General features: G+C 38.5%; 1 protein-coding gene across 1 annotated transcript in view; it reads right to left on the reverse strand.

Moving 5' to 3' along the window:
• Positions 1 to 27,000, reverse strand: part of HELZ (helicase with zinc finger) — a 133,117-nt gene that overhangs the window by 64,533 nt on the left and 41,584 nt on the right. Inside the window, exons 12-15 of the mRNA XM_067547330.1 lie at positions 20,686 to 21,019; positions 14,905 to 15,035; positions 9,290 to 9,469; positions 8,643 to 8,744 (exon numbers count right to left, since the gene is read on the reverse strand). Coding sequence (XP_067403431.1) covers positions 8,643 to 8,744; positions 9,290 to 9,469; positions 14,905 to 15,035; positions 20,686 to 21,019 — 747 coding nt within the window. The remainder of the gene's footprint in view (positions 1 to 8,642; positions 8,745 to 9,289; positions 9,470 to 14,904; positions 15,036 to 20,685; positions 21,020 to 27,000) is intronic.

A 27,000-nucleotide genomic window follows, 5' to 3' on the forward strand; every position in this document is an offset into this window, starting at 1 on the left:
AGAATAGATTCTGACTGGCTGGCAGCTGTCCTGTAAGCTGCTCTCTCTGCTACATGTTTTGCTAGAGCCTTCATGGCATGGTGCAATGGCTGTTAGTCCGTCAACACCATTAAGCATAACAATTTCTGCTCTCTAGTGAAAGGTATTTTCTTACCTCTGCCTGTATGCCCAATGCTTTCACGGATATCACGTGTTCTTCTACAACAGCATGGGCCCCAGGTCTGCGGCTAGGTTATATCACTTGTATCCCTAGAATGCTGGTGATCATTCTGAGTTTATACATGCTTCACAATTCTCTGGTTCAAATGCTATTCCAACAAACCTTGGAAAAAGCTGTGCCTGATAGTACTGGCATACCCAAAATGCTTTCTACTGGCTACAAATAAGCCTAGTAAAAGGATATTCAAGCAATCATGCAGTTCAAAGCAGTCTTTTTGGACATAGCATCAACAGAAGCATAGCTCCAGAGATTCCAACTATCAGCCTAAAAAGTACTGTAACAAAGGCAGTAGCATCAAGTTCTTCTGCTGCGTCTGCCTGCCTTCAAAGTCTCTATATGACAAGCAAAGGCCTTCGGTTGGATCTGGACATGTGGAGATCTGCCTGTCAATTTCTTCCTGCACTGGCAGGCCTCCACAAACAGACTAGCAAGTCCTGGAAGTAGCTCAGCATGGATGCTTCCTGGAAGTGACATGTCAACCCAAAACATTCTTCATCCAATCTCCACTATCCAAAACCCCATAAAACCACACTAATTATGCAAGGATTCTCTCACCTTCTTGCTTTGGGGGCCACGAAGTCAGTACAATACCAGAAAAATTCTCAGGGCTATCTTATATTTTTTAAATCATCTGCAAGAGAGCGGGGAAGACAAAGCACTATTAAATCTAACACAGCTCAATGCCAGCATAAGAAAAACTAAAAAAATAACAAAGAACCCCCAGATGGAAACATTTGTTTCAGCCTTTGCTGCAATACTCCTGGGAGATTTCCTAATCTCAAACAATCTGGCTGACATTTCCTATGCCTACCACTGAGTGCTGCTGTTTATTCATGTCCCCTTCACATAAGATGATCTCCAATTTAAATCCTAGTCACGCCCCTTCAACCTTTCTGCTGCACTTGGTTTACTGACCACCCTAAAAGCCCCACTTCTAGCCTTGTGGGAGGATACACTGATTCACACCTCTATTCCAGGAAGCAGAGTTCATCACCTAGAGTACCTTGAACAGTCATTACGAACGGCTTCACGTCAGAGATAAAAATATGCTACCTCTTCTCAACTGTCTCATTCATGGGAGGGATGAACAGGGATGAATAATGTTTTCTATCTTTCACTGCCAGTGTTTACAGTCATTGACTCTGGTCCAAGGAAAAAGTTGGATTTTTTTTTTTTTTTTAAATAATACTTTACAGCTTTGGAAAAATTCTGTTAGTGGCTAGCCAAGCAGGCATTCCCAATGGTCTTTGCCTAACATCATAAAAGTATGAAACAGTATGAAAGTATGAAGCTGCCCTCTGTCTCGGAAGATTAGCAGAGAGAATATACGGAAGGAAGGAAATTAGCAGATGAGTAAATTTTCCATTTGTGACCCCTTTAGCTTTCTCACCACCAATGCCAAAAATCTCCAGAAAGAGGCATGTCCAAGCCTCCACAGCTGAAAGGATGGACACGAACGATATCAGAGAGAAGAGAGAGGAAAAGAAATCTTCTGATCTCCAAAAGGGGATTGAAGGATCTACTTCAGGTCAGAGAAGGTTCGCCCATAATGCGACCTGTTTTTATCTAACATACCGTGTTATTCAGTTCTCTCTCCTTCTGTCTCACACATAATTACATCCTAGTCTCTTCACATACCTATAGATCCCTCCCACAGATGCTCTCTAACAATATAATTAAACAGCATTTCTCTTGCCATATTATTTTCTCATCTCTTTCTCCCCCAGCTTCCCAATCATGCTGCCCTACGTTGGTAGATTTTAAGGTAATCTCAGACACCTCTCTGCCTCCATATCACATAGGTTTGTTGAATGTGTCATTTCTTTAAAGGTGTAACAAAGAGTACCCTGAACTATTTATTCTTGGATGGCAAAATTGGTATGGAATGGGATTATTACAGCATTCACTTGGTACTGAAAACTATACTTAAGGTTATGTTGACATTTTCAATATAAACCCATGCTACCCCTCATAAATTTCTGAAAAAAAATCCCATCTTGAATTACAATTTCCCATGCTTGGTCTCAGCCCTTTAAGTTTTTGTCTATGTAACTGTGACAGTACAAAGAAAAACCAACAGAGGGATGATTCTTTAATTTCTTTTCCATTCAAACAATTAGGAAATTAAAGACAGATTTGCATAGTATAAAACGCGAGCTACAATTTTTAAACTCAAACATCAGGAAGGAAACACAAAATTTAGGCTCTCAGTCATCTTAACTCACCTACCCTACACATAAAATATCATTAGTTATTGTTTAAAATACATATTTTATACAAGGGGCTAATGTACAATGGGCACAATTCTGCCCTCAGATACACACCTGCAGCTCCAAACGACTCAGGATACATCTTTGCTATGGCGTTAACGTGAGTTATCTACACTCTAGTTAATTCCTCTTGAGTTAGTCTAGCTCGCATGAGGGGAGCCACACTACGAAATAACACGCAAGCTGCAAAGAGTGACTGTGTTAGCAGCCAATGAGCTGTGCTCATTCAAACTCTAGTCTACCCTGCTAATGGGCCACCACCTCCAGTGAAAAGCACCAGACTCAAAGCAAGGGTTTTGTGTGGAGGACTCAAATTATAACTTGAGTTCACTCTGCAGTGAAGTTGCATGACTAGAACTGGAACCCTACATACCTAATGTTGGTGAGCGACGGTTATTAAGACAACCTCAACTTCTGCATGTCCTAACATTTCAGTGTTTAAGGCGGAAGTCAATGGGACTCCACATGAGTGCAGGGGTCTAGTCTAGCAGTTCCCAGTGCAGGACCTGGTCCTAAAACTGTAAACGTAATATTACATTAATGTAAGGTGATGTGTTTAATACAAAATTGTATTCACTATAAAATTAATCTGAAATTGCACTATAGTCTATACATTAGTCAGTGAGAATGTTTAACATTCATTTAACATGCAGAGCCAAAGTGATCTCCAGGGAACAGAATGTTAATGGCTGTTGTGTGTTGTTTAACATGATTTTTTTTGTTTTAGCTTACTAATGTTCTTCTTATTGCTTATAACCAATTATGTAAATGACCTGTTCTGTAATGCAGATGATGATTCTTTTAATTCAGATGCTATGGAATTGTTCTGAAGGATTTATTTTTATAAATTTTATATCTCCTGAAGCCAGCTAGCTACGTCATATGTAAGGTTAATATTTTGTCATTCTTATTTTTAGTTAACATCATGGACAGGTCATGGGCAATAAACAAAAATTCATGGGACCTCGTGACCTGTCTGTGACTTTACTAAAAATAACCAGGAGGCAGTGCTGGAGGGGAGAAGGGTGAGGAGTGACAGTTGGAGCCCCATGGGACAACCCAAGCCCCAACGCCTTGGAGGAGTGGGGGGTTGGCACAGCCCAGCTCCAGGATGGGGGATGGGGGCAGGAGGTGCACAGCCCCAGCCGCAGACACAGGGGGCAAGGGCACACAGCCCTGGCAGCAGCCGCGCGGGGGGGCAGGGGGGCCGCCACACAGCCCTGGCTCTGGCCCTGGGTTCAGCCGCTGACAGCTGAAGCCAAAGAAGTCACAGAGGTCCTGTAAAGACACATGATATCACTAGCTGGCTTCAGGAGATATGCAATATGTAGACTCTTGTATTATGATGAAGATTTTAGAAAGTGACTAGTATTAGATCATGCCCCTAACACACGAGTAGTCCCAACAAACCCAGTGGGACTACTTGCATGCACACATTTACTCATGCACAGAGTGTTTGCAGGTCTCAGCCTGGGTCTCAGGCTTCAGCAGGGTTTTACAGAGGCACAGGAATCCACCTGCACAGAACAATATTCAGGATCAGGGCAATGTAGTGTAAGCTCTTCAGAACACAGACTGCCTGGCAACAGTCCATCTCAGAGGCTACAGCCCAGAATTCTTTTGCCACACCAGAAAAACAGGTGAAATCCCACTGTTAATGGTGAAAACGTCCCCTGCTGTTTACACGTTACTCGGCTATTAAACTGTCATCGAGATAGACAACTATTACAGATTACGAAATCAAACTAAGAATACAACCCTTTAACTCAGAGAGTCATATCAATTATTAAAAATCAATCTGTCATCTCTAGCTATCAGATGTGAACAACACACTGCATGCTAGACTAGTTCGTGTAATTGGATAACTGAAAAAATGTTTACTAACCTTTCATAACTGTTGTTCTTGAAGATGTGTTGCTCGTTTCCATTCCAGTGTATGTGTGCGCTCACCCTGAGCACCGCCGCTAGAAAGTTTTTCCCTCAGGGGTATCCATTGTGTCAGCTTTGGTGCCTCCTGGTGTCGCCCTCATAGCGCCAGTATACAGAGCACTGCTGCCCCCTCAGTTCCTTCTTGCCGGCTAACTCTGACAGAAGGGCAGGCGGCTGGGAGAGGGGAGAGTTGGAATGGACATGAGCAACACATCTTGAAGAACAAACACTTTTTCTTCTTCGAGGGCTTGCTCATTTCCATTCCAATGTAGATGACTCCCAGTCAGATGCAGGAGGAGGTTCAGAGTTCACTGAAAAGCAGACTCCAGCACTGTTCTGCCAAATCAAGCATCATCTCCTGTGGGAGGTGTAAGACTCCACCTCTGAGTCCGACTGCAAGGAGTTGCTTCTTGGCCACCATGGTGGAGCAGTACCAACCATTGCTGGAGAGCGGGTGCCAGCAGGGAAGAGAGCAGAGCTGCGCCATTATGGTAGGTTTCCCTTTTGACGGCACCTGGCATCTACAGGACCAGGGTTACACTTGCCTCTAGTGCCGCCAATGCCAGTACCCAGATGGCAAGAGATGGCAGTAACAGGAGTGATAACTCCCTTGCTGCCTCAAAGGCCTCTGGTGAGGATGGTAGTGCCAAGGCTAATGATTCTCTCTCGATGGATCCCTTCTCAGGGCCAGAGTCAATGGCCCCATGCAGGCAGCTGGATCTCTGAGTGGCTTGGCACGGGTTGCCCTCTACTGGCATCTCTATGACCTCTGCTTCCTTCTTGGCACCGGTGATGGGAAGCAGTGCCAAGAGTCCCATGGAGAAGTAGACTTCCTCTGCACTGGAGATAACAGATGGTGCTAACAGTCCTGGGATGTGGAAGAGGAAACTGAGGCATGCCCCAGTGCCGGGGAAGAGCTGGGTTCTGTAATCTAACTAACTACTAAACTAGAAACTGAAACTTAACCGCTACGAATAACTAACTATATACAAGTAGAGAAACAAGAGTCCATTGAGAGAAGCACTTGTGGTGAACGTAAGGACGAGCTGAAGTTCCAGCAACTGTCACGGGCAGTAAGAAGCAACTGAGGGGGTGGCGGGGCCCTACAGACTGGCACTATCAGGGTGCAACTCTAGGGGACACCAGAGCCAACCCGACGGATACCAATGATGAAAAACTTTCCAGCTGTGGTGCTTGGGGCAAGCACACAGCTACATTGGAATGGACATGAACAAGCACGCGAAGATAACTAATTTACCATGCAACAAAAGCCAATGATATTACAAACAATACCTTGGAAATTTGTAGAGTGTTCCTTTGAACAGAGGAATCTTTTTCATCACCAAGCATTTCAGACTACAGCAATAAGTAATAATATTAAGCTCTTATATAGCACTTCCCATCAATAGATCTCAAAGCATTTTACAGAGGAGGTAAGTACCATAAGTAAGGATCATCTCCATTTCATACATTGGGGAAACTGGGCACAGAAGTGCCGTGACTTGCCAAATGTCATCCAGCAGTCTAACGGCAGAGTTGGAAATAGAAACCAAGCTTCCTTAGCCCCAGTCTAATGCTCAGTCCACTAAGCCGGTTTACTTTTGACAATACCCCCCCCCCCCCAAGCAGAAATTAAATATAAAAACATGCTTATGTAATATATTTAGAACATTGGGATATGGCCAGTATTGTACAGAGACCAAGAGATGAAATAACTTAAAATAAAACACACTGCAATGTAGGTGGAACCCTGAATGTCACAGCTATGTAAGTGCAAATGACAACTTTGGGGAGCTGATCAACATCACTATTTTTAACCCTTATGCATTGACTTTGATAGGAAGAACTGATGGTATATGAGGCATGCCTTGTTCCTATTACCACTCTTAACAACACACAGTGCATACCTTAAGGCTAAACAACAAAAAATTGCATCTATCTTTTGAGCTATTGAAGCTCATTCATGACATAGAAGCCCTGAAATAACATCAGATTAGGTAGCCTTTTGATTTTTTACAAAGCACAGCAGCTGAATGGGGGATCCTTAAATCTGTATGGGTCAAGCAAGGTGTATGTTTTTCTACATAAGAAGTAAACCTATCAGTATCCAAAGCAAATGAAAATGAAACCATTCACAATGGCATGTAAGTATAAAGTCTCACATCAGAACATTCCATGTGTATTGCAGGCAATTTCCTGTCCACCAGGGTGAATTCCACTGAATAACACTGAGCTTCTGTTAAAATAGATGCTCCTGAAGATTGAGTGGAATTTTAAAGCTATGGGACTGAATAGCGGCCTGAGAGCAAGACAATTCCAGGGGAAAGTCCACAGCCATGTATGATGTCCCAGTGTTGGCTTCTGGCTTTTGATGGAATTACAGGTTTCACAATCCGGTTTCTGAAATATCCAACTGTGTTGTGAATGTGACCCAGAAAACATGCTTCTCTTAAACAAGGACAATAACTTTAGTGATACGACTAATTTGGTTTAATTTGGGGAGTCTGGCATAGCTCTCTTTCATTCTAATGCAACTAATGATGCTATAACTCCCCTTCTATTTAACTATGCTGATTTTCACAGTTAGCTGCTTAACAACCCATAGTACTTTTTAAAAGCAAATGTTTTTAAAGAGGTCCAGAAATGTATAAATTCCAAAGGAGGAAAATCTGTGCTGCCTTCATTTAATTAAAAAAAAAGTGGGAAATTACCATAGGAGAAAAATAATTATTTGTATAATCGCATTTCCAACTTTCAGCAACACTTTCTGAAGTAATCAAAACCCAATGCCAATTATATTCAAATTAAACATTTAATGACTTTTTTTAAAGTAATCATATTTGAATTGCACTTGAAAGAAAATAAAATTGCCTTTTTGAAGGAGTTGTGTATTAACTTAACCATGGAAAAAATAGCAATTTTTTAAAACCAATTGATATATACTTTTGAGGGCCGGACTGCATAGTTGAATATACACATGAAGTTAATGGGAGCCCTGTGCTCACAGAGAGATCAAAATTTGGCTCCTATAGCATAAATCCAATGTTTTTATAACTCACACAGCACTCTTTTACAATGTTAAATCACACATTCTCCCTCCATTTCTATGACTGCATACGGTCATTGCAAAGAGGGAGAATATTTCCTTCCATCCCCCACTAACAACAGTACAAGATGCATAATGCCTTTCATCCCAAAGTGCTCTATAAATTGCATTAAAAGGTGCAGTCACCTCTGAGGTAACTTTAAAAAAACCCAAAACACAATAAATATATGTATCGGCCTTCAGTTAGACTCCCTGGGCCACATTCTCAACTTGCATAAATTGTCATAACTAAAACAATGTCAACAGAGCTATGACAATTTACACCAGCTACAGATCTGGCCCCTTCTGTGCAACTCTATTGACTTCAACATAGTTGTTTCAATTGTTTAGAAGTTAGACAGAAGTATTTACCTTATGTTAAGTTGCAAGTTAATATGGCATATTCACATCTTGATGCTCAGAGAATTATGTGCATAAATTCCCACACTTTTAGATAAAAATATACCACACTGGCAGTATATTATACAGCACAATCACTTAGCATCTTCCAAAGGACTTTCCTCTGCCGATAAATGAATTCCTCCTCATAGTCTTACTATAAATTTAAATCCTCTTCCCCATAGCTTTTTCTTAGCTAATTCCCCCAACATACTCATGTCAAGCACATTTAATCACATATACAAATTACTTCAAACTGCCCTTTTAGAAGAGGCCAAACTAATTTCACATGATTCTCTAAATATACAGCTTCTATGACATCAAGAGATTGCTTCAAAAAGCCATGTGGGTAACCCCAATTTCCAAATTACCATAATAAAGGTGCCAGAATCTTTTTCAAAGTACAATCCAATTAATCTCCATTTTATTTTATCATAGTAGCTTTTAGAGGAGCATATCAAAAGTTTGCTCAGCTAGGAAAGACATATTTATCAATAGAAATAATAAAAGCTTAAAAAAGGATGTCTTTATCTTTATTTAATGCATGAAATAAAATCACATTGACAACATGCTTCACTTTCCATTTTATCCATATTCCTTTTAAACAGTCAGCACTGTTTAAAGCACTGCTGTTATATGCCAATGTGCTTTTAAGTGTTTACAGTTCTTTATAAAATTGTATAGACATCTTTTCTTAACAATAGTATTTTACAGAAACATAATAAACCTTAAAGAATACCTGAGAGGTCTTGCCTGGGGATTGCCTGCTTCTACATATGGATGTAAATAATCCTTTATGTAGAGATCAGCAGCACTATTAGAATGGGTGCAAATGAGAATCCTGCTGGAATAAATGGTGCAAATAAAAAAGCAATGAAGAAACAGAAAACAATTCAAAGCAGTAGAATACAAAAAAAAAGGAACAGTGGCCATCTTCCTGCACATTTCCTTCAATGAAACTAGTCACTGACCTAGCCCAAGTTTCACGATTCAATGGTGCCCCTTAACTCACTTTTTCAGATAGGAAAAGATTTAGACTTTAAATACAACTTTTAAAAAATAGTTTGTGATTATTACTCTAACCTAGATTTTAAACAAAAAAGACAGCCTTTATTGTCTGGCGCACTGCACAGCTTTTTCCACATCAAGTGTATGGCATTTATTCTACATCATGCCAATTTTATTGATCTTTTTTTCTAAATGGTAGAATATATTATAAGACTATAGCATTACTTTCTCAATAGCTATTCAAAATAATGATGGATGGTTTGGTTTTTTTAGATGGACGGAAATTCTGTACTGCTAACTTTCACTTGCATTTAAGAAAAAAATGGCATATCGTTTCTAATAAACTTATGTTGCTCTCTTTATAGTGTCCCAGCTCACCTAGTATCCTGCTGTTGGAGTATGTGCTTGACTGCCTGAGCCAGAGTGAATGTTTTGCCTGTCCCATAGGGACCGATGATAAGAACAGGAGGCAGTTGTATCGAAAGTGGAGTTGTGATAGCCAGAACAGCCTCTTTCTGCTTTGCATTTAGTCGAGGGTCCAACTGCTCATCCCATTGTCTGTACAAAGAAAGCAAGATTGTTTCTATGAGCAGCAGCAATCTACTGTCAATTAAAAATAAAACTGTATAGCATATAAAAGACTTTTAAGAAATTAAAAATACTACATTCTATCAACTGTATCATTTTGAGGCACTTTAAAAAAAAACAAAACAGTATTCCAACAACCAAACAACCACATGCTGTTATCACAAAGCTCTGCTAAAGGTCATGATAAATCAGTAAATTATTCAAAAGCAGACTAACCATTGCTTGATTTACATTGCCTAAACAGATAATAATTTACCTCCAGAGTATACATTTTGGATACCGTGTGCACTTCACCACCACAAAGACAATATAATCAAGCAGACACACAAACAGTATCTTCTATTGTCATTAACCAGCCAAACAATACTTATTAACCATGTTTTCAGTACAATTATTGACGGTTTCAATTTAAACAAGTCACCATTCTCTATGATCAAATACAGACATTCAAGCTTGAATATAGCTGAACTAAGAAGAACTGCAAAAAATAACACGGAGAAAGTATAGCTACAGTTAATTGAAGGTTTTTCTTTACTATCGTTCTTTACCATGAGAAAAATGCATCTGAGGTCTAAAAAAAAAGTACTGGTACTATAACTGGGTTAAGGGTATCAGCATTTAAACAGGAAGTTACTTTAGGAAAGTTCCAATGAACATAAGAGGCTAAGGATTTGTATATGCAGTTTTTAATATTCTCACTGACAGATTTAAAAGTAGGTATACATAGTAAGAAACACCTGTCACTGTTGCACATATGGCCATACTTTTGTAATGTGAGCTGTCTTACTACTTATATTACGATTCTTCTGGGCCTGGAAATCTTGTGCTGGGTAGTGGTAAAACCAAGAGGGAATTAACTGAATTCCTAACTCATAAGACTGCTATGAACAACTAGATGACTGAAGAACCTAAGAACTAGTGGAAAGACGATAGGATGTAAAACAAAAATAGAAGAAAAACTACAGGGAAGACAGTTTGAGTCAGTCAAGAAAAGATAGCAAAGGCTAGATCCTCAGATGGTGTAAGTTGTCATAACTGCACTGACTTCAGTTGAGCTGCAATTATTTACACAAGTTGAGCAGCTGACCCCAAGAGCATATCAGAAAAATCCTGCACTAGAAAGACAAAGATACTAGGCCAAATTCATCTCTGACGTGACTTTATTAACTTACATAAGATTTAGGCCAAAGTAGCTAAAACCTCCCTGAATAACGATCCATAACACTTAGCCCATAGAAATCTTAGAAGTCTGATAAAAATATGGACTACTTAAATCACAAAATCACATCAATAACAAAAAGGTTTTTTATAATGATATAAATGGTTTAGTCTATAGGGGATTAATTAGGCCAAAACAAAAAAATGAAGTCTTTCAACTGTAACTTTATATTTTGTTAAAAAGCAGGAAAAATCTGCAAAACCCTTAGCAACTGTAGGAAAATAAGAAAAAACGTTAATCAAAATGTTTCAAAATAAAGCCAGTTCTAATTACCATATCACAGATAAACTAAAAGATCCAGCATTATACTTACATACATAAGATCAATGCAGCAGATGGAAACAAGGCATCACTGTGTAACAAGTACATAAAAATGGCTTGCCCACAATACAAAACTATTTTCTTATATGTTTAAATACTGATGTCTCAAGTATGCTCTGATTATGCTAACAAAGTATGCTGGTCTGGTATTCAAAAAACAGAGCCATTTTCTTTCTGCTTCGTATATCTTCACCAACAATAAATATTCAGAAATCAGACAGAAAATAATATGCTGCACAGGTTGCTATTTTACATCAATTCCTGAAACCTTACCAATATTTTGAGAATAATATCTTACAAATTGCATTAACAATACACTATTCAATTCTCTCTTTAGACTGAATGCAAAAATGTTGAGTTGGATTGCAGTCTCGAATAAGTGGCTCACAGAACAGCAGATCTTGAAAATTTCCTACTGTACAAGAGCAGTTTTTTTCTTAACTCTAAGTGGCAATGCAAAACATGCCCTCAAAATTCAAATCTGGTCTCAATGTTTCATTCCCCTGACATCTCACTTAGCTTTAGAGCCAATGTACCACAGAGATTTAGGGAGAGATTTTTAAAGACATAAGTAGCAGTTGAATACCAAATTCCTACTACCGGAGTCTGGTCTACACTGTCCGGCTCAGTCAATGCAAAGTACATCAGTTACATAATGTAAGTAACGTAACTGACGTTGAAGTATCTTGCATCGAGTAGCTGCCCTGTCTTCTTTACGCTATCTCAATGGGAGAGATGGGTGTCTACATAGCATGTGTGTCTTTGAAAATGACCCCCAGAGAATGTAAGAAATCCTGGAAGTGCACAGTGTTGGGGAAAGAAGCCAAAAACCAAGTGTCACCATGATTATGTATAAATTCATACTAACACACTTTCCACTCTGGAATATATATATATATTTTTAATATTTCTAAAAGGCACTCAAAACCTCCAATTTTAATGGGTTTTTTTTGCTTAATTCGCAAAAATTAATTTTCTTCATTAATTTGCCAAAAAATTCACACGGTATTATCTCTGGCAAATAAATGTTTAAACAAAAAGTCCATTTAATAATAGTCTTTTTCAGCCACGTACTACTCCATATCTCTTCTAGTTAATTTCACACTTTATCCTTTGGCTACTCCGATTTTAGAATTTACAAAATTTAATCTCTGAGATGGTGGACAAAAGATTTAATATCATTGTAAATGAGAGAGAGTTTATAAATCCTGAGTCAGGAGCTGTGCTGTATTAGAATCATAAGTTTGGAATTTTTATTAGGCAATCAGGTCACTCTGCTGTTGATGATCTTCACAGCAAAATGAAACAAATATACATCCTGAATAAAATCTTTATAACTATGTTCTGAATATAATTCACATTGTGCTGCACATATCTTGTTTTACTGGTAGAACTAATTTACTTAGTGCTTGATGACAGACAGCTGCCTGACATCAATAATATTTCCACTATTTACTTATAGCAAATTTGTTAAATGTAATCAAATCATGTGCATATATTAGCAATCTAAAGATTAATTTAAGAGCACTACAGTGATTTAGTTTCTTTTACAGACAGCACAAAGATTCTTAATGGAAAAATATGGAAGATGTAAAATTTTATCTTAATTACACTTCTATCTTTTCACTCTCCTCTTCCACATACAAGCTTGTTGCTAAAGCCTTTCTGTTCTTTCTTTGAGAGTCTGATACAAAGCTCAGTGAAGTCAGTGGAAAGATTCTCTTGACTTTAGTAGGCTTTGTAGCAGGCTCTCTCCAAAATCCATCCCTTTCTATCTCTAAAACTAAAGTCCTGGTCCAGGCACCAATCATTTCTCATGTGTGCTATTACAACCACCCCTCCTCTTCTCTGGTTCCCCTGTTTTTCACATCACTGCACTCTAGTTCAGGGATGTCATTTGCTATGGTGGGCCAGATTTGAATTAAATGTACTTCAAGTGGGCCATACATACCATAAATCGAAATACTAGGCACAACCATTTTTATGTAGTATTATATTGTATTTGCTAGCTATCAGCGATATAAAAACTGCAGTAAATTCACTTCTACAACTACTGCTATTTTATGACTAAAAGAATCGATCAATGACTAAGAATTATAGCACTGCGCGATGCCCCAAGACCACAGTCCCTCTCCCGCCTTTTGGAGCGCTGTGTCTCGTGCACACAGCGCTCCACACGCTGCCGCCAGAGTACACCGATCTCGCGGCAGCGTGTGACGCCGCATGATGTCGCGGCGTTGTGCTCTCCGGCGGCAGCACACACTGCCACAACATCTCGCAGCATTGTACCCTCTGGCAGCGTCGCACGCCGATGCGAGATCTCGCAGCATTGTGCCCTCTGGCGGCAGCGCGTGACGTCACAATACCTTGCGGCGTTGTACTCTCGGGCGGCAGCGCGCGATGCTGCCATTTTGTACAACGCCACGAGATGTCGTGGCAGTACGCACTGCCACCAGGGGCCAGACCAAAAAGATTGGTGGGCCGTATCTGGCCCACGGGCCAGATGTTTGACACCCCTGCTCTAGTTTATTCAACAGGCTGCAGCTAACATCATCTTCTTTGCCCAACATTCTGGCCATGTCACTCCCATCCCTGAATCCTTGGGCCAGCTTCTGATCTATTCTCTATCACAATCAATCACTCTTCATTCTCACCTTCAAGGTTCTGAACAATTCCTCTCCTGCTCATGCTGTATACTGTCAATTTGGCATGTCTCATCACTTCCCATGTCTTAGTCTCACTAGAACAACGTCATGACTTTTTTCACCTCTCCCCCTATACCTAGAATATATAACAATCCTTTGCTCCTATGCTCAGGATCCAACTGACCTCCATATTTGGGATCAAAAAGGAATTTTCCCCTGGGTCAGATTGGCAGAGTCCCTGAGGGTTTTTTCCTTCCTCTGCAGCATGGGCACAGGTTACTTGCAGATTTAAACTAGTGTGAATGATGGATTCTCTGTACATTGAAGTCTTTAAATCATTATTTAAGGACTCGGTAACTCAGTCAGAGGTTATGGGTCTATTACAGGAGCGGGTAGGTGAGGTTCTGTGGCCTGCATTGTGCAGGAGGTCAGACTATATGATCAAGATGGTCCCTTCTGGCTTTAAAGTCTATGAGCCTCAAAGTTTCACTCTTGCCACCACCAGCTCCCTTCACAAAATCCACTTCTTTCAGTTATCATTCCCATTCTGACTTGACTGCACCACGCCTGCTCTTGTGCCAGTTTTAGTTCCCTCAAAACTATTAATATAATCTATGGATTCTATATTTCATAAAAGCAACTAATAAGATGCCTACAAAGAAAATCTCGCAATGGTTTGGCAGGGCAATGCTGGTGCTTCCCACAATTACTATCACATCTTTGTTGGGCAGACACTGCAGTGCCATGTCTAACTTTGGGCCTGATCCTGGAAACTCACATGAGTAGTGCCATTACCAAGTTTATACGGCCACTCGTGTAAGCACAAATTTGGGTCCGTAAATTGTAAGCCCCTGGGGACAGGAACCTGTATTTTTATTTCTCTATAAAGCACCAGGCACACTTTTAGCAGAGGGATAAAGAAATAGGAAATAATAATAAATATGCTTCAGTTTTCTAAAACTATAATGTAATTGCAGTACTCATTATAATCATACTTCTGCCTTGGGGAGAACAGGGAAAAGAGATCTACCAATCCTAAAAGAGGATGTTTTCTTTTTCTATTGAAAGCAGTTCAACTCTCTTCCCTGAACCACCTTCATAATTAATGAAGAGCAAAGATACACTTCCTGTTTAAGGGTACATTTGAGCCATAAGTTATAAGGAATACAACACAGCATTAACATACTATCTTTGATAGCAAAGTGTTTGGTTTTTTGTACCTGTTGGGACTCCAGGGTATGGTGGGAGTCATGCGGACATCTGGAAACAAAATACTGTTGTCCTTGATCCTGTCCAAGGCATAATGCATTTCACAGAGGGGTAAGCGATTTAACTGAAACTGAAGTTCAACCTACAGTACAAAATGAATGAATGAATAGATGTACCATAAAGTATTTAATTAAGAGGACTCATTAGACTGTTAATTATGATTACTTCAATTTTATCTTCTAACAAATTACACTGAACTTCAGGAAAAACTCAAGCAAGCATCATCAGCTCAAAAGATTTACAATAAAGTTAACTTGCTTAAGTCCATTTTGAACATTAAAAAAACACAAAGAAATATAGGATTTCTTTGTAGTATAATTTGTTTGTTTGACTACTATGTTGAATTATGTCTAAAAGTACAATGAAATCCTTTCAATCTCTTACAGAAACTAGAAAGGACTACCTTAAAAGAATATTTTAACTGTTTTTAAAAATAGAAGCCGAAAGACAGGTTACAGAAACCTACTCTGGGACATTGACTTGGTCAGAAATGTTCATGGACCAGTAGATGACCCAGTATGACGTATTCTCAAGAGGGGCAAAACCCAAATATCTCTATACCCAAACAATCATTCTCAAAGTATAAATCTGTTGACTTACACTGTACTATAAAGACATTGAAGATACTACACAATCTTTGCAAAGATGGATTTCTGAGATCAGTTGCTTACTAATATAATCATTTTCTTTCTTTTCAATTACTGGTGTTTTAATGCTAATAAATAAAGAATGATGACAACAAAATCTTGGTACAAAGCCAGAAATAGTAGCATAGCATGTTGGTATCGTCGGACCCAGAACTAAACAATGAATGGCAAAATGAGTTTATACAAATGCATTACTAAAGAAACAAAGACAAAAAGATACATTTTAAATTACAGAAATGGATAAAAGCAGCTCTTGGGGGAAACAATTCATGAAAATTATCCACTCAGACTAGAATATACACAGTTTTAATTTTACATTTATTTATCTCTCCAGAAACAAATGGGCCTGAAGAAAGTATTGAACAGAAGAATTAAATGTTGATGATTAAAACAGAAATCTATATAAATAAACTGATACTAAACCACACTAATAGAAGAGAACAACTAAATCCATAGGTGCTGTGATTGTTACCCAGTGTAGAAGCACAGCTTTTCATAGTACAGTAACAAATAAATAGCCATGTAATCACTGTAGGACAACTTTAGTTAGCATGCCTCTTATTAGACAATAAGACAATTCATGGGGATTTACTGCAAGAGGTGTGTGTGTTGGTCAACACGACAACACTGATGGTTAACGTATTTCAACCTATTCAGAAGGGCACTCTTCGAAAAACATACTGACTGGAACATGCACTAATTACACTTGTACTTCGGTGGCAACCTTCACTCAAGGATCTCAAAGCACTTTACCAAATCGGGTAAGTACTACCTTCCCCATCTTATAGATGGGAAAATGGAGACACTGAGCAGTGACTTGCTCAAGACAGCACATCAAGTCCGTAGCAGAGCAGAAAATAGAAATTAGGGGATAATCTCTGAGCTAACGTACCCCAGTATAAATCTTAAGAAATTCCATGGAGGCCAATAGAGTCACTCTAAATTTATACCCTGCAACTACATTAGAAATTTTGGTCCTGGGTCTATTAACTCTCAACCCCTGCTCTAACCACTCAATAATATTTGACTCCCCTATTGCTTAATCACTCTGTTATCATATGGTAAATATTGTTACACTTGGTTAACAGCCAGAAAGTTCAACTGGTACCAATCAACCCAAAAGCCTTTTTTAAAATCTATCTTTCCTGGAAGTTGCTCAAAAGACCAAAACTGAAAATTCTAAAAATAAAGTACCAGAAACCAAGAAGATAACACTGTGTTCACCAATTAAAAACAACATAGAATCCAAAAGTTTTCTTACTATACTATGTACAAAACCTTCCTATCTGTTACATTCAAAATCCTTTGTGAAAATCAAAACAGCAACTTGAGCACTAAAAAACAAATGGTTGATCATTCCACTGAATTAATAACATACGATCTCATGTGAAATAAAAACCCTAATCAAAACCAAACCTCAGAACCTCTCTAATGCAAGCATCAGCATCTAACAGTACAGTATGACCTTACTGTTGTAACCCTCACCCTTCATTAGCTGTTTTAACACACTTCCTAATTTAGGGCCCAATCTTCCAAATTCAACTTTCAAAGTCCATTACTCCAACTGAAGGCATGCAAGATTAGACTCTTAACAATGAAAATTCATTGAGGATGGAACCTGTGGAATCTGTCTTAAGCACTATATATGCTCTTGTATGGCAATACGTGACTAGTAATATGAACAATACCAATATTTACTAAAAAGGCCAAATCCAGCACTGATTTAAGTGATGTAAATCAATAAGAAGCAATACAGTAGTGCCTGTTTATACTAGGTCTGAATTTGGCACAAAATCAATCTTAAAATCAATATAATGACCTTTAATATTCATCCGTATTGTCTAGCTGTATGCAAAAGCTAAAGCCAACCATCCAAAAAAATAAAGATGACATCAAAGCTGCATAGCATTCACTATGGAGTTCACTTAGTGAGGCAAATGCAATAGCTAAAAAAAGACAATACACGATTTTCAAAAATTACTTGAATAAGGAATCTCTTTTTTCTCTCTCTTCCTGACTACCTGCTAGGCCTTGTACATTCGGACTTTTCTGAACAACGCAATAGCTGCAATTATTGTGAATGTCTGTTCCTCCTGTTTCATTACACAAGAACCAAAGCAACATTCTATTATGTTAATAGGTAGCAAATTCAAAACCAATAAAAGGAAATCGTTTTTCATGCATGTAATTACAGTGTGGAACTCATTGCCACAGGATATTACTCAGGCCAAAATTTTGGCAAGATTCAAAAAGGAATTAGAGATTTATATGGATAACGAGAATAACCAGAGTTATAATAGTTAATGCTGACATCCATTTTGAACGGAAGTTTAAGCCTCATGCTTAAACCAATCTATAATGATAAGGAATTAGGTGACCAAATAAGAGGGTTTTTTGCACCTTCTTCTGAAGCCTGTGCTGCCTGGCAACTGGAATAGTGAAGTGGGTGAACTATGGGTTTCATCCAGTAGGGTAATTCCTACATTCCTATGCTCAATAAAAGCCAGGCATTTCAAATGATTTGTCAATAGGAAGAACTCACATGGCCTAGTTTCTCTTATAGGTGAAGAAATTATTCATTTGAATAACAGAAATGAGAATGAAAATGCAAACTCTGTAAGAGGGAGACTGTTATTTTCCAAAGCCCAGATGTCTGTAACAGAGACTCATTGCAAAGTGAAGATTTACAGCACCATCAGTATTGGAGATAGAGTCAATACTTTGTTAACTTTGCAATCAACATGAAATGGACTGAATGAGAAGGCTTGGCTTTAAACTGTGTTGTGAGGTTTATGGACAGGATAGTTCAGTTAATGTAAATACATCCTGCTCTAGAACATGAAATAATAAACTCTAGTTGACTAAATCAAACAATTCCTTCCCCCACCCAGTTATATGTCCCTTGTAGAGAGAAGAGAATTGACCCTGCTACCTGACAGAAATAATCCCAAATCAAGGCCACTGAAATTGATTGAAATAAATCCATTTTTGCAAAAGGGATGTCACCTATTCAGTTTGTTTTGTGAAAACATATGAAAGAATCCTAATGTCTTTATTTAACATGGATAATTAGTCTGGGTACAGTTTGTGCTTCTTTTCTTAAAACAATAATTAAGGCCACTAATTGACTATCAGTAAACTGTATTGGAACACAAAATGAGTTGGACTTTTAGTAACTTACTTTTTTCTTTCTTTTAAAGCTTCTTATGAAACTCAGCTGGGGGAGCTTTTCAGATCTGTCATTTTAGGATTCCAATATCCTGAAATGAGAGCTGGGTCCTACAGTTATTCATAAAGAAGTATAATACTTTGTAAATCTGTTAGAGAACCAATGGTTCTCAAAGCCTAAAGCTCTTTATATAGTTTTTAATTAATCCTGATTTCAGTGAGAGTTCTTCAGTGCAAGGACTAACTGAAAATTAAGTGAAAAATGAATAGGGAACTCAGGATCTGATCCTATATACTTTCCATATTATACTTTGTATACACAATGAGTCCACTGAAGTCAATAGGAGTTTTGACATTGACTTCAATGGAGCCAGGATTTCATGTTTCATTTTAAATGTTGGCCAATCTATCTTATTGCTGTGGTCTTTGGATAAAGTATGCAGTTTGGCTCCTATCTCTTCCAGTAATCCATGTAAAAACCTTCTCTGATCATACATTTTTCCTGTTGCCCTGGCTTCTCTTGTAATGCAGGCTTTTTAATATGTTTGCAGTTCTGATTTTATCAAGTGCACCCTTCACAGAGATTGAATGGAAATTACTGTTGTTCAGGGTGAACTGCTTTTTCTTACTCCTTTTGGTCACTGCTCCTTTTGGTGCCTCGCCATTTGTAGCCTATGCCAGGACAATTTTTTCAAGTGGCCCACACGCTCCTATGTCCTTTTCTGTTAACCTGGAAGTGGGACTATAATTCCTTTCCCACTGTTCTCTTGTTTTGGAATGAAGAAAGATAATACAGATAGTACCCCACTCCTTCCCAGATAGTGAGTCAGTTAGTACTTCAGTAAATAGCACATCCAACAGTATGAATTAATCCAAATTAGATGAAAAACCCCTACCTTTATTGTAAGGTATAATGGCAAAGTACATACAGCTAGTAAGATATGTTTATCACAAGCCATGTTACTCAGATTCCTAAAAAAGGCTGGTATAGGGACATTGCCAACATGAAAATCACATTTCTATCTGGAAATTGTGTAGGTACTACAGATAAGTGACAGGTAAGATGGCTACAACTGAAAGTAGTAGCAAAAAAAAAATCTCTGTCTGTTCATTTACTTTGTGCGTTTGACAGCACTTTGTGTATGGTCAGTTTAGCTGTTTTTCCATTACAAGCCTCCGTCTTGCACTGACAGTGTCTTATTCCTGGGCAGCCCCAATTGCAAGGTTAGGCCCTCAGTCATTTGTTAGGAAGACCCTTCTAACCACCCGCAGAGGAGCAGAAAAACTCCTGTGTAATCAATGTAATCAAAGGCCAGGGGGCTGGAAGGAGAGACTGCAGAGAAAGGGAGAGTAATCAAATGGGCAAGAGGCAGTAGAGAGATCAAGAAAACAGGAATAGAGAAATACCTCAAGGAGATGTCAAAAGTGGAAAGACTACCATGCCCCTCCCCAAAAACACACCCATGAAAATAAAGATGAAGCTGGAGACTTGGCAGAACAAATAAGTCCACACTCAGGCACAAAAAATGGCTTTGTTTTTTAACTGAAGTTCAAAAATCTGTGTGTCTTATTAGTGCTCAAGCTATACCCTAGACAATATGGAGACACGCAAGCTAAAATCTGCATAGGATGCTTAACCAGATCAGAACAAGTTTTATATCAGAAATCAGTCTCATTAAATGTATTTTTACTCTAACAGTTATAAAATATTAATTCTATTACATATAAAAATCAGATTTAAACATAAAATTTTAATCTGAAATTCTTCTCCTCACTAGATTTCCTGCAAATAATGAGGAATAAAAAATTCCTATTCATATCTTTCTAGTCCTTTGGCATGTAATTACTCGGGGGAGGAAGGGTAGCGAAATATAGCACAAATCTCTCAAACAGCAAGAATCTTCCATTCAAACATACCTGCATTTCACAATCTGCTCGAAGATTAAGTTCTTCACAGCATTCCCTGGATACCCTCAAGAAGATATAATCCTTTGTTTTCTCTTCAATAGCTGCTTCATAAACCTTCTCTTTGGTTCCTTGGGTCTGTACTGACTTCTCTTTAGTGACTGGCAATAAATAAACAGCATTGACTTTGGTCATCACCAGCCGTCCAGCCAAAGTGTCTTCAGAAAGCGTTTCAGTGAGCTTAAAGCGGCCAAAAAGTTGTCCGTTTTGGGCATACTTTGCACCTCCGGAAACACCAGTGAGCATGAAGCTTGCTACAATCTGCAATTGCACTTTTATGTTGAACCTAAATCAGAGAGTATAAAGTTAGGTTGGAAAAAGGAGTTGATTTTAGATAGCAGGAGACAATGGTAATCACATAAAAAATGTCTGCAACTTCAGAAACACCACACATACAGGATCCAACCCTACCTCCCCTTACACCAAGTAGTACCTTCTTCCACAGAAGTTCAATGGGACTGTGTAAGTAACTACTCATTGTGAGTAAGGGTGGCAGAATCTGGACCTGAGCAAGGGAAATTTAAGCACAGTACTGCAGAACATTCAAGAATTTTGTGCCTCCGTTCAAAGAAGGCAGCTACAAATTCTGTTGATAACAGAAAAATTCCCCAGCAAGCAGCGGCTCTGTCTATAATGGCAGGAATGGGGCCTTTTAAATGTTATTTAAGGGCAACAATGTACTTTAAAGGCAACAAATATTCAGTTTATTCAGAATGAAAAGAGAACATGAGAGTTTCTTCTGTTGGCAAGTAAATCCGGTCCATGAATCTAAAACCCCACTACAAGCAAAGTGATGATGAAGTAGAGAAATTCTGTAAAGGATAACATGATTGATATATTCCTTGCTGTCCTCAAATTTATTCATTACAAAACACAGAGACTCAGATTAGACCTGTATTAAATAAATTAGCAAAAAGATAAAAAAGTGTAAATGTACATTACCTTGGTAATGGAAAACGATACATAATAAAAGGAAGGAATACAACTGTAAGCAAAGGAAGTAAATGAAGAGTACAAAAATGTCGGAGGGTAATAGTGTCTTTATTTTGCTTCTGAATGGAATGCAATTAACATCAAAGGGCGATTACAAGCAACAATATCTCTGAAGGTTTTAAAGGCATGATCTCAATAGACAGAACCACATCCTGCAATATTACACAGGGAAAACTCTGCCTGAAGTCAATAGGAGTTTTGCCTGAGTAAAGGCTGCAGCATTTCCCCTCTAGCAATAAAAAATTATTAGAATGGCTTGTAAGTTTCCGATATATTCATTAATTGACTACATCAGATTCTTTAGGGACATATACACAGGTCCAGAACAGAATAAAGTTCCTATTTGTTCTGTACACCCTGTTCCAGGTGCAGATCAGAGAAAGCAGGCTGCTCTCTGGAGGGACACGAAGGGCTATTATACCCACATAGTTTAACAGATTCTTTTAAAACTTTATGAAATTAGAAGCAAAGACCAATAAATAATGAGCACAGATCTATTTTAAATGAAGGATTAATATCTAACATATCACATACCTAATCACATCGGGCATCTGTGCACAAAGCTCCCACTGGCAGTGAGTTCTTTCTGCTCTAACATTTAGCCATGGGTACCCCCCCACCCAGCATTCACAGCAGAAGTAGCAAATCCACACTTTGAACTGACAAGTCTCAAAAAATCATAGACATTAAAGATGAAAATGACCTATTAGCCTGTCTTGTCCATCTCTTTTCTAAAATACAACAATCCAGTAGGTTTTCTAGTTCTTTCTTCATCCTGGTTTCAAAATGTGCCAATAACAGAGCTTCAGCCACTCCCTTGGAAGTGTATTAAACACTCATATATCTACCTCATTGTCATCAAGTTTAGTCTAATATTTTGTAATGAATTACAGGGGAATACAGCAATGAAAGTAGAAGGGATACAGAATACAGTGCTTTCCACTAAACTGAGCAGTGATCTTTTTATCATGTGACATGGCCAGCTTTCTACTGTTAAGTGTGTTATCTCCATATGATGCTTTCCAAATTTATGCTGTCCTTTTTCAATCTGTTCAGCTTCCTTCCAACCATTGCTGGTAAACTATTAAAAGTCCATATTTAATCCACTGTAACAGAAAATCTTTACTACAAAGTATCACGGTCCCAAACTAGTACCAAAACCAGTGCTTAATTTATGCCAGGACTTGCCAGGGCTGAGCCCCAGCACCTCTAGGCATGGCAGTCCATACAGCTCCAGCACCTCTGGGCTTGCCGCATCAGTTATAAATGTTTTTTAAAAATTGCTTGAGCCTCGGCACCTCTTTGATTACAAAGCAAGCACGGACCAAAATCAAACTAGTTTCAGTTCTCTTCTGTGCCTGTTAAATGCCTATGAAACCTGTTGAAGATTTTTTTCACAATCTGACCTATCTTTTTGCTTGCATGAAAACTGTATCTGTCTCCCTGTGGTGGTATTTCATTCCCTGAATAACATGTGCTCTATATCATATAAGCAGCCCTAGAAGATAAGCAATGCAATGAACTAAGAGATGATTTTTAACTTGACAGAGACACAAATTTAGTTTCTTCATCATTATACTTAAGATTATTGTAATCGCTCCTACAGAATTTGCAGTAAAAGCAATAATTTAGTTGCAATAACAACTTAGATGCAATATTGTGTTAAATGTATATAAACCTCAGTAAGATTTAAAATCTCATTATCATTAGTCAGATATCAGGCAGCATAATGTTTTTATTTAGGCACAGCTTTCTCTGAATACCTATATTACTGCGATTCTGAGACATGCCACTCTTTACAGCATCATCTTAAATGGCGACATTGGTTCTAGCCTACTGATTAGAACCTTCTTCTTCAGATTATTAAATTATTTTTATTGACTAGGGAGACACCTTCTGGTGAGCTGTTCAATTACCAAATCCTCTAATACTCAAGCACTGCTTCCTTCATGCTCTCCAAACTTCCCTTCGTAGACTCCATGCTCATGCTTAATAAGATTTAACCAGACAAATCTCTCCCCAAGCAAAACATCTGAATCAGACCAATTAAAAACAACATTTTGGACTTTCACTGCACTTTCCTTTCAAAGGTTTGTTTCTATAAACAGATGAATTAAGCCTCTGAACACTCCTGTGAAGTCAGGAAGTAGCTTGCAGATCAAGAAACTGAAGCACAAGTAGGTTAACTGCCATGTTTTCAAAAGTGGCCTCTAATTTTGGGTGTTCAACTTTAATACCAAGGGCCTGGTTTTTAGAGGGGATGAACTAGAGGCCTGACTTCAAGTGGTGTCCTGGATACTCTGAAAATTAGGTCAGAGGTATCTAAAGTTGGGCATCCAAGAATGGAGCACCCAAAATTAAACGTCACATTTGAGAGAGCAAGCCTTAGCCATCTGCCCAATGTAACACTCCAAATCAGGGGTGAAGGCAGCAACTGAACCCAGGTTTCCTGACTCCCAGTTCAATGCTCCCGGTACTAGTGTATTAACTATTTAACCACTGCATGGTTCACTACCATTTGCTTTACGGACGGTTCTTTCAAACAGCACATCATAGAACGTTTCTAAGAAATAAACTCCTTTATCTCCCAAACAACTTACATTAAAAAAAAAAAATCAAATATTTTCGATGTTCTCTCATATTTGACATCATTTTTCTGGATTACACAATGGATGCTTTCACACTAACACTTAAAGATCTGATGTTCAACTAATCACAAGTCCAATTAACACTTTTTAGTGTGCTCTCACATAACACTTTACCACAAAAGCCATACTTAATTTTTGAGTTCTTATACTGTAAATTCAAGCTTCGTGTAATTTTAGAAATACTTATTCTTCACTGAGAGATGAACTCTCAGGTGGTGAGAAAAAACTAAGTTTGAGTTTCTTTTGAAACTTCAGCTGTCTTAGTCATCCATGCCACTGTTGGTACCAGCAACAAAACTTTTCTAGTCTTTGATTTACTTCTTTCTTTCGGATTTTTCCAAGCATAAAGCTGGAGACAGAGTAAAAAACAAACAGGGAAAATTTCTCAATCATCCAAAACCTCAACAATCCTAACAGCAAATCTGCTCTCTGTCCAGTATCCCAACCTTCCTAGCAATGTTATAAAATTTCAACATAATTATGCTTCTATTTCTAGCTAACTAGGGAAAAGGTTATTGTCTACATTTAAATCACAAAAGTTTAAGACTTATCTTATCAGATCATTAGCCCATCCACTGCCAATGCAGACTGTAGTTCTCCAATAGACCAAATATCCCATACTGAATATGGCTCGTGGGCCAGTTTTTTAAAAGGAAGTTCAGTATGGTGCTTAACATTCATGTGTTTAAGTTTCACACAGGGTATGCATAATAGCATTTTACTACTATGTGGCACAGTGGGATATGCAGTAATAGTCCACGAACTCAGGGCCCAATGCAGCAAAAACACATTGACCTTCCATGAAAGCCAATATTGGAGGCTCCTGCAACCTTGAGTGAGAATCTGGTCTGCAATTTGGATAGAAAAAAATGTGCTGCATGGGTACAAAATAATGTGAGATGCAATTATTTCACCTCTTAGATTCATTAGTTAATATTTGTACAGCACATAGAATGTAAAGCATCATGTAAATGATAGGTATTATTATTACAGGCTTCTTTCTTTTTTAATGTGAGAAAGAGAAAGATGATGTTTAAATCCTGAAAAATTACATGAAGGGCCCAAATATCCACCAAATCCAAACTAGGATCTACATTAGAATATCTAAATTTGGCCTGCATATCTGCTTGTTCATACAAAGCCTACATTTGTATATGGAAATTAGAGTGTTGGCTTATTTATGCAAACCTGTATTGCCCCTATCTTCTGCTCTAAGCACATTAGAAATAAAAATTTTGCACAATATTATAATAAATACAACAAACAAAGCTCACCGGGACCTTTCCAATGCCACCAGAAACTCCCTTGTGAAGGTCAATTGAAGATGCCTTACCAATGCCATTGGAACCTCTTTCACATGACACCATTCAACACTTGTCCTCTGGCCCTCCAAGAACTGTCTGGGACAACCACTGCAATTTGCAGTGTGTCCCAAAGGTTTTAAAAAAAAAAAAAAAAAACAACTAGTCTCTGTCTCTGGCAAATCAAGGCTAGACACAAGAACCAAAGTGCTGAATCTTTACACAAGAATGCCCTGCAACCAGCACCCTCCTGCTTATCGTGAGGTCTGTTAGCTCAAGTGCTGGAGATGATCACATTCACTATAGGATCACAAGGAGAGAGGCAGCCTCACAAGCAGACAGAAACAAACCATTTAGGGAGTCACAGATCAAACCCAACACTTGGAATTTCACTCAGAAATCAACTGGCAGCCAATGCAGATTTTGGAGTATGGGTTGTGCCCTAAGTGGAAAACTCTGCTTAGTAATAATCAGATGGCTCAATTCTACACGATCTGCAGCTTCCAAGTGGCTTCTCCATAGAGGCCTATGCAGAGCTGCATAATCCATACTTAGGTGACAAAATGCCCAGGTGCAAACAAACAGGTCCATTCTGAGCTCAGAATTGAAGGGGTCATTATTGAAAAATTAGCCCTAAGTGCAACATTTGATTTAAAGCAAGCACCACTAGGAAGCTAGGGATTCTACTGTGTCATCAATTCACCAAGTTGTACTGAGTATTGCAGGGGTGGTGTTACATGCCATGTATGAAGCCACAAAGTGGCCTCAAATTTTAACCATTGCTCTGCATTTTCTTGTGCATGTTTAAACCTGTAACATTATTGTCAAATCATGTACACCATCGCTTTCTAAACAGGGTCAATCAGGAGTTGATGAAAGTGAGGAACCAGCAACACTCGTTAACCCAGCAATCTACTGCAATCATGGACTGCAAATTATTCCAGTCCTGGACCTCTCCTGAGACCCTGTTGACAATCAGTTGTTTTATGATCTGTACAAATATCTACTAGAGGCTGGCAAAATTCCCACAACAATCACCGTTTGTGACCAAAGGAACCTAGGATCACAGGTATGTACAAGTTTGACCTGATTTAATCAAAAGAAGATTTCTATCATCAACTCTACCAAACAGAAGACACTTAAAAACATGTATTGAACTTACTTTTATTAATGCACTTAACTGAAAGTCATGGAATAGCAATAACATATTGCAGTACCAAATTATCCAAAAGTGAAGCATCACATATTGGAATGTACTCATGATTCCTTCATTTGTACATGCAAGCTGGGTTTTTTTTGTCTTCCATGAGACGATGGCAACATAA

The sequence above is a fragment of the Emydura macquarii genome, unplaced genomic scaffold (assembly GCF_026122565.2).
Source record: "Emydura macquarii macquarii isolate MOO-44397 ecotype Brisbane River unplaced genomic scaffold, CSIRO-AGI_Emac_v2 contig_1230, whole genome shotgun sequence".
Lineage (NCBI taxonomy): Eukaryota > Metazoa > Chordata > Testudines > Chelidae > Emydura > Emydura macquarii.